Source organism: Zeus faber (assembly GCF_960531495.2).
Source record: "Zeus faber genome assembly, chromosome: 3".
NCBI lineage: Eukaryota > Metazoa > Chordata > Actinopteri > Zeiformes > Zeidae > Zeus > Zeus faber.
Window position 1 is genome coordinate 34,950,020 of NC_137190.1, and position 11,637 is coordinate 34,961,656.

The window sequence follows — 11,637 nt, forward strand, 5'->3', positions numbered from 1 at the left end:
AAAGTAGTAGTTGAGTCACGTCCCTATGCTGTTTTGGAAAGACAAAAATCAAGGGTGTTCATAGCAGGAGTGGAGCATTGCCAATGTTGTGAAACATGATTGCTGTTCATCATAAATAATTGGTTGCCTCATACAAACAACACCTTAAAAGTGCCCAAATGATTGTAATGATGTACAGTAACTGATATTATGGACGACACCTGGGGTGTTTACCTGTAAATATTGAAACTTGTGTGTACTTGTCATTATCGTTGTCTCCTAGAGGAGGATATGTGGACTGATCTTTGTAGGAAGAATGTTTCGATCCCACCACCATCATGTCACAGCAATCCATAAGAGCCAAACCCCTCAAGTAATTTTCACTTCCTTAATTATCTCCTTTATTTCCCAGCAGGACATTTTATCCACCTGGTCATTGGCTGTCTAGTCTACTCTTGCTAAACTTGATACACAACAGTCGTGGGCCATGGCTGCCATGCTGGCAAACCTCAGTGTTCCAGGGATTACAGCCCTTCCTCTGGCCACCACAGACGAAGCCTTCAACCTTACGGCAGCTGCCCAGTTGGGAGGACCTGGGGAAAGCCAATCACTAGCTCCGCTATGCACCCTCTGCTGCTGTGGCCTCCTCAATCGTACCATGGCAGTGCTGTTCATGGTCACCCTGGCCTTTGCCATTGTGGTGGGAAATGTGATCACGCTCACGGTCTTCATGCAAACCAGGCAGTCCCGAACACCACAAGGGTACCTTAAAGGTGAGCACTGGTGTTAGGTAGATGCAGGTTACCTCTTCCAGAAGCTCCACGGATGTTAGAATGTTTGTCACATTCTGTAGTATAAGTATGCATAATTCTATGTTTCTGGCACCTGTCACCTCTACCTCTCTTTTTCTCTCTGCCTCCCTCTGACAGTTTCTCTGGCCATAGCAGACATGATGGTGGGAGTTCTCGTGGTCCCGTTCTCTGTCTACACTGAGATCTCGCTAATGGTGACCAGTGCCCCGCCCATCTGGTACCAGAGCGGCTCCACGGCATCTCCACTCTCACTGGGTGGTGGCCTGGTGGGTGCCTGGCAGCCCTGCATGTTCATTGGCCCTGTATTCGCTGGGTGTACCTTTGTCTCCATCAGCACCATCTTCCTGATGACGGTGGAGCGCTGCGTGGCAATCCTGCGGCCGCTGCACAAGGATGCCTTGGTGACCAGACGGCGGATTCTGCTCTTGATCATGCTCTCCTGGACAGCCAGCTTCCTTCTGGCGCTGGCACCACTTGTTTTTAGCAACAACTTCACACTGGAATACAACGAATGCAGTCGCATGTGCAACTACACCCCCCTATGGTACGGCGGTCAGCTTCCATCCGACGCCAATATTTTGCTGCTGTTCCCGGCATTTGACTTCACGCTCCTTGGTGGTACGCTGGTGGTCAACATCATGTCTTTCACCAGCATCCGCCGGTACACCCGCAAACGCAAGCTGCTCTCCGAGGGCAGCCTGGCTGAGGGAGGTGGAGGAGGAGGGTGCACCCACAGGCCGTCCTTTTCGGACATCAAGGCGGCCAAGACTATAGGCATACTCACCTTCGCCTTCACAGCGTCGTTCTCACCCATCGCAGTCTTCGTCCTGGGGAACGTGGTGGGATACACCTGGTGTAACTTCTCCTTTGTTGCCTTCTGGATCTTGACAGGGAACAGCTGCTGCAATGTCATAATCTACAGCGTCAGGGACCAGCGCTTCAGGAAAGGCGTGACCTTGCTATTTCAGAGGGACCAGTCAACCCTGCACAGCGAGAAGACCTGATGGGCGTTTTCATCAAAAACAATGAAAACGCTTTCCCAGGACCAGTAGTTTAGTTTTTTTTTTCCCCAAATTTTGATACTGAAAATTGTACCTGATATATAGAAAATGTACATTTGCAAATATATTGCGCTTTTCTTTTAATTGTCTAAAATCTGAATATTGAATGGGATTCATAGCACTTTTGACCTTTCATAAGATACTACCAAATACTATCTATGCATGGCATGGTATCACAGTTATCAGAACTGGCCACACACAACAGATGCAGAGCATGGTGGCTATTTTCTGGATAATCGCGGGCCTCTGTTTACAGTCACAGTCCATCTTCAACCTCTATCATCAAACCTAATTTCTTTGGGTTTAGAATCAAACAGGGCTTCAATTGGCTCTTGTCAACCACTTAACTAGACCCCCTTGTCAGTAGGATTTACAGAGAAACAGGTATAAACATATGCGCACATACACATACATACTGTCAGAGTATCAGAAGGGTGTCGCCTGTCTGTTAACCATTGACCAGTAAAAATCAATATCTAAGCATATTCTGGAGTGATCGAAATTGCCCTCAAAAATTGTAAGAATGGACTTTATGAAAAGATCATCTGAGTGAAATATGTTCCTGCGTTGTATTACGTTTATTGTGTCAGAGGAACAGTTTTCACAGATTTCGTATTTCCTCAAAAACCAGGACTTTTTGCTACTAACTGTACAATTTCTGTGATAATGTAATTATCAGCTGAGTGTTGTGTAAGCAAATGTGATTGATATAAGGCTATGTTGGGCATCTACAACAAACTGGCTTCCGCAAAGACATTAGTTAACCAATGGTAAGTGGTGGGCAATGGCAAAATGCAGGGTACAATTGGACAATAAAATTTTGCTGTGAGATTAAATTCACTGTGGATTTGCAATTATAAACAAATGGTGTATTTTCACTCTTTAGTAACATTTTGTTTATTTTACACTACTGTGATTTGCAACTATTTAACTAAGGGCCATCCACTGTAAAGTTTGTTTTATGTAGTGAGGTGCAGCTATTTGACAACACAATTAAAGAGATTTTTTTTTTTTACTGCAAAGCAAGTTTAAACTCATAACAGCTCTGGGCATAACTGATTGAGTATCCTTTTGTGACTGAAAGCCAGAGCCTTTGCAGTTATTTACATCCACTTGTCTACTAATAAGGATTGTGCTATTTAGACAGCATAATGGACAATTTAATAAAGAAGGAACCTGGACCATGCTTAGAGGTTGCTGAAAGCTGAAATGCACAACTGTGCATAACTTTTCTACTGATAGGAGAGACCAAGAGTGGAACATTTCCCTCCAACCCCACCATAAAAGGATATCTGTCCTCCTTCCCTAATTGAACAGGATCGGTTAGAGATTGTTTGTGTTCCAATCCAGAAAGGGTGTCACAAAATGGTGCATCTCAATTGTAAAAAAAAAAATCGAAACGTACCATGAAGTGCCCAGCGAGATTGATTAATGATCAAATGCACCACCGTGTACACCTATATGTTTGTTTGAAAGGTGCCATTTCACAGGGTAAAAGCCTACATCCCCAGAAATCAGGGAATCCAAACATTAACCCTAAACATAATTTCTGCCGTTTTTGTTGAGATTAAAACCAGTTTAAAGTCTATTTTAGGGGCATTTTTGTCTCAACAGAAAATGTCTTATTATTGATTCTTGAAAAACATAGGTTGCAACCTGTATAAAGTCGAGCAATTTGATATAATTTTCCACCATTAGGTATTTTTTTCAAGATGACTAAATAAGTAAATATTATTGTACTGCTATGGAAACACTGTACAGCCTTGTATCAGTATTGCGTTATGCATAAAATGATGCAATCCGAGCTGGTAATAATAATAAATATCTTTGGCAACGTGTGATTTGTGATTTGAATGTGGTTCAGACGAGTGGCAGGAAAACAAAGGCTTCTGCCTTTCTTTTAGTTCATGACTGTTAAAATTCCCAGCCTCAGCAGCTAATCAAGGCTGCGGGGCACCTACTTCAGCATTTTACCGGGCTTTTTCTGCAGCATGTTCCTCCTTGGAACCGATTGCAGTCAAACTGACCATGTAACGTAATGTGCAAGGCGAGGAACTCCTTACAAGCTGAAGTCACACCATCAAATATCTGGGTGGGCTCCCACTGGCGCTCTTTGGAGTTGAGAGGGTATCAAATCATTAAATAGTGCTTGGCCGTATTGCATATTTAAAGCCACGTCGAAGTTTGGTGGAATATTTGACGTTATATTCGATCTTTACATCGACATACGTACCACCTCTGCTATTCATTTTTAGATTCCGTGTTGCTGTGTGTAGGGAGGAAGATTTCCTTTATTTCTGCTCTCCATGAACTTACGTTGCTTCTCGAAAAAATGCTTCTTAGTGATGAGTCGCTAAGGAACGACTATAAAAACCCTGAAAGAGTCGTCTATGTTATCAGTATCCACACTCAACTCATGAACCTTTGGCTCCCCCCTGTGTGGTCGTAGATGTGCAAAAACTACACGCGCAAGTGGAAATGATTGCAAGACACTGTAGTATAATGTACTGTATGTTATTAATTATGGATATTTTTCTCTTACCTGAACAATGAAGTAGTTACTTGCTAGCCAACCTACTTGTTTGCAGTCTCAAAAATGTGTTTGTATGTGTGTGTGTGTGTGTGTGTGTGTGTGTGTGTGTGTGTGTGTGTGTGTGTGTGTGTGTGTGTGTGTGTGTGTGTGTGTGTGTGTGTGCGCAGGGTCTGGTGGTCTGGGCTGGATGAATAGGTGGTTGGATAGATGGATAAATGGATATATGGATGGATGGACAGGCGGGTGTCTAAACATTTGATTTCTAAATTAGGTAACATATTCTGCCACTATACTGAATTCCTTCTTTGCACGCTTTGAGGCTAACAGCACTAGCATTAGCCCCCTAGTAAGCACAACAGAACTGAGTTCCGCTGCTGGAGGTGAGTGCACACTCACCATCTCAGAGCAACATATCATAGGGGGATATGTGAGAAAACTGATAATTGATTATAGTTTAGCTTTCAATACACATTCCCACCCAGACGGGTCACCAAGTTCAGGGTACTTGGACAGTTAACCTCCCTGTGCAACTGGGTCCTTGAGTTCCTGACCGGCAGACTCCAGGTGGTGAGGAGTCAACCCTCCTCACCCTCAACACAGGAGCCACTCATGGTTGTATCCTGAGCCCCCCTGCTTTATTCTCTGTAGTAGTTCCAACACCATCATAAAGTTTGCTGATGACACAGTCGTGGTGGGCCTGATCTCCAACAATGATGACAAGGACTACCTGGGAGAGGTGGAGGACCTGACACTGTGGTGCCAGGCAAACGGCCTCTACCTGAATGTCAGCAAAACCAAGGAGCTGGACGTGGACTTGAGAAATGGAACAGGGTCTCCATGTACTGAGGTGTCTTGGAATGTGTGGCGTCCCAAGACAGTACCCATTGTACATGATAATTATTAACAGACAGTGCCAGGGGTCTCAATTGAGAGAGAGCCCATTGTCAGGGGTCCCGGTGATAAGGGAGGTGAAATGTGAACGGTGACATATGTAGGGGAATCAGATGGTCAACGTTGTCTCTGGTCAAGCATAAAAACACCTGCCCAAGTTACATTCGACAGAGAATCCATCCGTCTCGGTTCTCTTCTAGACGTCCATGGCAAGTCTGGTCTGATGCTGTTCTTCTGTAATAAACCTAATATTTTACTCAAGTCAGTGTCAGCGGTCACTCCTTCTTCATCAACATATCAAATTTATCAAGAAAATACAGTATGTAACGGCGACACCCTGGGGTCCCTCCCCTCGGGTGCCAGACTATTTCAATTATTTTCTAATCCCAAAGACAGGTATCTGATCATGCAGTCATCACTCCGCTCTGCAGCCTGTGGAGCTGTCCATGGTTCTATGAGGTTCGAGGCCATCTGTGGTTCATTGTGGTACTGCCTGAAAAGGGACCACTTGTGGGGGTCTCTTCGCACCGATATTTATATATGATATTATTTGCGGATAATAGTCCTCTCGGGCACAGGAGAAATGGCGTTCTGCTCCTGGGCTGCTCACAAGCCTGTGCGCCAATCTCCTCTGTAAGACAAACAAACATTAAGAAAACTTCCTGCCTCGAAATCGGCCCAATCAGCACCTGATTGGGCCTGAGTTTAGAAATAGGCCTAAAGTTCTCTGGCAGGGTCCAGGCTTTGTTTCTTCAACAAAGGTTGATTAATTTCCTTGTAATATCCTTAACATGGATATAAATTATGCGTTCTGTTCAGCTTTCCTAACATTGAAAAGGGAAAATTCACTTTCAACTGTATCTGTCCACCCCCGAACCACATACTCATGAATAAGTGCCAGTACTGGGTCCTTGGTGGTTAGGGTACAACCGTCACCCTCTGGTGATCATCCACTTCCTCGAACATTAGTACCCATTCTTCTGGCTCATTGGTAAGCTCATTGGTAATCTCAAGGGTGTGGCAGTGGCAGTCTACTCAGAGCGTCAGCATTCTCATGATCATTTCCAACCTTGTAGATGATGGAATACTCATATGACCTCAATGTTACTGCCCACCTTGGACTTTGGGTGACACCATCAGGGGCACAACCTTGGTATCGCTGAACCTTGCTGGTCAAAGTGGTTTGTCGTCAGTACATACAAACGTTCTACTCAAAATGTACTTGTGGAATCTCTGCAGTCCGAACATTACAACTAGCCCCTCTTCATCCAACTGTGAGTAGTTATTTTCAGCTGGAGTCAGAGTTCGTGACACAAATCCAATTGGTCACTCCAGTCTGTTTCTCATTTTGTGAGACAAAACAGCCCCAACTCCATATGATGATGCATCACATGACAGATGAAGGTCCTTCAACTGTCATAGTGTACCAACACCATCGATGATTGCATGAGTTTTATACATTTTCCAAAATGACTCTCTTGCTCTTTACCCCACTACCATTTGGCTTCTTCTTTTAGGACTGAGTTCAACGGTTCCAACTCTGTTGATACATTTGGTAGAAACCTATGGGGTAGTAGTTGAATAGCCCCAAAAAAGCTCTGAGCTCTGTGTGGTAGCCACTGGAGCCCTCTGAATTACCTCCACCTTAATTTTGAATGGATGGATACCAGTGTCATCGACCCTGTTCTGAGGAACTCCTCCTCCTTCCTCATAAAGCTGCGTTTGACCCTCTTCAAGTGCAAGCTGCCATCCTCCAGTCGCTGTAGCACTATTGTCAGTGTCTGCAAGTGCTGGTAGTCATCAGATCCCGTCAGAAGAATATAATCCAGGTAGATAGCTGAGTTTGGAATTCCCTGGAGAACAGCCTTGATGGTCCTCTGGAAAATCTCTGGACTTGATGACACTCCAAACGGTAGACGTGTGTATGTGAACAGGTCCTTGTGTGTGTTCACTGTCATATATTTACTGTATTCCTCTCAAATGGAATCTGCAGGTAGGCGTGGCTCATATCCAACTTTGTGAACTAGACTCCTTCAGACAATTTTCCCAACGGGGCTTTTGGGTCGGGGATTGGATACCGCTCTAACTTTGAAACTTTATTAACTATCAGCCTGAAATCCCCACTGATTCTAATCTCCTAATCTCCTCGTGGCAAAAGGTACTGCTCTGGGTTTGTAAAACTTGTGTTGCGGCTCCTTATCTACATAGATTCTTGCTGGAGGCCCTGTAAATGTACCCAGCTTCTCTTTACAAACATTCTCATGCTGGTCTAGCACACCCTGCAATGCTAACTGCCTTTCTTCTACAAATGTATGCACTGGCCACACCTGTGCACTGTTTCTTGGCCTTGCCAACTATTAGGCACTGGCTTACCTGTATAGGTCTTTAGTGGTATTTCACACAGCTCTAAAATAGGTACCTTCCCCTTTTCCCATAGTCTAAGGTACTCGGCATCAGTCAGAATGGTAGCACGTCAACCTGAATCCAATTCAAACTCCACCTTTGCCTGCTCGAATTTGAGTTCTATCCGAAAAGGCTTGTCTCCCTCTCTGTCCTCTGACATACTATAAATGGTGAACAGCTCTACCTCTTGATATTCTGGCTCTGAACTTTTTTTATGTGGTGTGTGCCAAAGCTTCTGTGCTCTTCTCTGGATGCCTTCTGCTTCCTTCTCCCCTTTACTCTGGATTTTCCCAGGAGGTGATCTGGCCTTGCATGCTCTGCTAATGTGTCCTATTTTACCACATTTGTGACAGTTTTCTTTGATGAATCTACACCCACTACCATTCACCTGTAACATGACCTAACCTGGTCCTCTCTAAACTTGAATGTGTTTAGCATGTTTACATTAGATTAGCTCTTCTTCCCAACCCCATTAGCACTGTCTAAGCCATTGATTTCCTTGTTAGCAGTCTCATTAGCCTGGGCACGATTTTTCCAAGTGAGCTCAGTCTCTAACAACTGTCTGCATTGTATTATATGTCTTCACTTATGCCACACACAAGTCTATCTCTCAGCGTCTGCGTTAAGTTGTCGTCGTAGTTTCAGTCTTGCGGAGGTTTCCTCAAAACCACCACATAGTCGTCAATAGACTCACCATTATGCCGATTCCATGAGTTCAACTTGAAGCGTTGTACAGTCTTGCTTGCCTTTACGTTGTCGGTGGAACAAGCCCGGAGCAGATAAAGTACATGTCATGACAAGGGCACCTCTCCTGTGTGTGTGTGGGTATGGGGGTTTTACCTGTTGCTCGTTGATTAGTCTTACAAGCAACAGGCATACAGCCCCACTATTCCTTGGCCCAATTACCTAGACCCAAGACAGGTGTGACTGCTCAAACCAAACCACTCCCAAGCCACATTGGGTAGAAAAACCACTAGTGGGCTCGAGGAGGGTGAGATATTTGCCATAATATTTACAACCTTATCTATAAAATATTTAAGAAAGTTATTGCAGTCACAATTAGAGAAAACTGGCAAATTTGGAGCTCCCAGAGAGACAATATTGTTTATTGTATTAAACAGGACTAAAGGATTTTTCTTGCTGGAAGATATTAGATTTGGAGAACTAAGGTCTCTCAGCCTTCACCATGTCATTGTGGATACCCATAAGTTCTTTGACACGCAACCTGTGAACTTCAAGCTTGGTGGCTTTCCACAAGGGCTTGGTCATTCGACATTTGTACCTCAAACTCTAGATTGTTTAATTTATCAAGGGCAATGCGTATATGGAGGGGACCTTTCTAGGTTTGTGAGAAGCCTCTTTATCCAGCACCGAGGAGCAGTGAGTTTCAAATGATTGGACTAAAGTCTCCGCATCCTTTAAAACAATATTTATGTCAAATATTATGGAGAAATCAAGAGCCAGAGCCCCTTTAAAAAAACGTGTGTGGCTCATATGCAAAGAGGGCTGAGACTCATATTAATAAAACAATATCAAATAAAATACATTTTTGACCCACCATGGATTATAGGTACATTTTGTGCCGTTTGACTTATGTCAATGATTAAAGTAGCCCTTATTTCATGAAATGAATCAACATTGTTTTTGGATATTGCGAATAGTTTTTCCATTGAGATGTAATCTATTAATAACTGCAACCATTGGGATGTGGTGAGATTATCTTTCTTTTTCCAAACAAGTAATATTGTTTTCTTGGCAATTGTTAAGGCGATCAAAATGGGTTGGTGGTGTTTCAGTGGTGGTTCGACTGAGAAGAGGTCACCGAGAAGACATATAGACGGGGAGACTGGAATGCTGCGACCCAGAAGGGTTAATAGCTTCTTGGTGATGTTGGTCCAGAGTGCTAGGATAGGTGGGCAGGTAATAGGTAATAATCTCTGGTATAAATGGAACAGTGAGCGCAAATGTCTTCATCCACAAAACCCATTTTAAACATTTTGTGTTCCGTGATATGGGCTCTGTGCAAGATCTTATATTGGATGAGTTGCATTATGGAGTTGCGGGTCATAGAAAAGGTGTTAGCTTCCACAGGTTGATATCGGTGGGAACAGCAAGGTCTCTTTCCCATTCCATTGTACGTAAAGATAAGGTATCATGTTTTTAATAAAAGTTTGTATATTCTGGAAAAGGGATATTTCAAGTGACCGATATGAGTGAGATGTTCAATCATTTGAGGTGGTTGTAGGATGTTTTTGTCAATTTGATTTTAACTTTTAGAGACTGCTCTAATTGAAGGAATTGAAGGAAGCCGTGGTCACCGATATTATACCTTTGGGTGAAGGTTGGAAAGGATATAAGCAAATTGTTTTCAAAAATGTGTTTCAGATGAGTAATGCCTTGTCTTTTCCAAGACCTAAAGATTATTGGTCGGTTTTTAACTAGAAAATCTTGGTTGTGCCAGATTGGTGTGAATTTGTTTGGAGATTTGGAGATTGGAGGCTGAGTTTGAGGAATTCCCACCAGGCTGACAGAATGGTTGCGACATTCAGTTTGTTTAATATCTCGCCATCCATGGGCCAATTATAACATTTAATTATAAATTGAAGATGGTTTGCTCGATAGAAGTATCTAAAGTTTGGGGCTGCTTGGCTTCCACAGTCTTTGTTTTTCTGTAGTGTTGCTAGTTTAATTCTCAGTTTCTTGTATTTCCAATAAAATTTATTGACTATTGAGTCGAGAGTATTAAACCAATATACTGTTGGTGGCACTGGGGTCTTTGAAAATACATAGTTTATTTTTGGAAGTATATTCATTTTCACTGCTGCTTTTCTACCAATTGATGAGATGGGTAGGTTGTTCCATCGAATGAGGTCTTCTTCAATGGATTTGAGCAATGGTGTGAAGTTAAGGGTAAACAAATCTGGCAGATTGGTGGAGATATCAATACCAAGGTATCTAATATTGCCCGTTGTGATGGTTAAGGGAAGTTTCTGGGTTGCAGCATTTCAGTCCCCCCCACTGAGTGGTAAGACTGTGGTTTTAGTCCAATTTATTGAATAGTCTGAGATAGCTGAGAATTTAGATATAGAATTGAACACATCCGGTAGGGATGATATTGGGTTCCGTATGTCAAACAAGATATTGTCTTTGTCAGAATTTTCTGTTTGTATGCCTACGATATTACTGTTTTGACAGATGGTCACTATGAGGGGTTCAATAAAGATGGCAAATAGTAAAGGGGGTACATCCTTGTCTTGTGCCGCATTGTAGAGTGAAACGCTGTGAAGTGTAACCATTGGTGATGACAGAAGCAGATGGAGAGTTGTAGAGGATTCTGATCTATTGAATGAGTGATTCTCCAAAGGACTGAAAAGAGATATGTCCAATTAACTCTGTCAAATGCCTTCTCGGCATCTAAAGAGGCAATTATAGTATTAAAGTTATTCCTTTGAGATATACTGATCAGACTGAATAAACGACGCATATTGCTGGATGAGTGTCTGCCTTTGACAAAGCTTGTTTGGTCTGGGTGATTTATAAATGGAATTACTTTTTCAATTCTGTTGGTCAGTGTTTTACTTATAATCTTAAGTTCGCAATTAATAAGACTTATGGGTCTATTACTGGAGGTGAGGGTTGGGTCCTTATTGGGTTTGAGCAAAACCGAAATGAGAGCAGTATTCATGTGTGGAGGCATGGTGGAGGTTGACTTGACCTCTGTAACCATTCTGTTGAATAATGGGGAGATAAGTGGCCAGAAGTGTTTATAAAATTCCACTGGGTAACCATCTGATCCAGGTGATTTATTGTTGGGCATAGAGAAGAGAGCTTTCCTGAGTTCTTCAAGAGTAAGTGGTTGATCTAAGGTGGTAGCCTGCTCCGTCAAAAGTTTAGGAAGGTCAATATCATCAAGGAATGAGTGAATGTTTGATATATTCGATTAATTATCTGAGTGAAA

The 11,637-nt window shown here is 42.9% G+C and overlaps 1 protein-coding gene across 1 annotated transcript; it reads left to right on the forward strand.

The window, feature by feature from the left end:
* Positions 1 to 466: 466 nt before the first annotated feature.
* LOC307228471 (adenosine receptor A3) lies at positions 467 to 1,795 on the forward strand (the record flags this gene model as incomplete). The annotated part of the gene is made up of 2 exons (XM_079998133.1): positions 467 to 752; positions 909 to 1,795. 2 exons carry the CDS (start codon positions 467 to 469, stop codon positions 1,793 to 1,795), a joined length of 1,173 nt encoding a protein of 390 aa, XP_079854259.1.
* Positions 1,796 to 11,637: the final 9,842 nt, after the last annotated feature.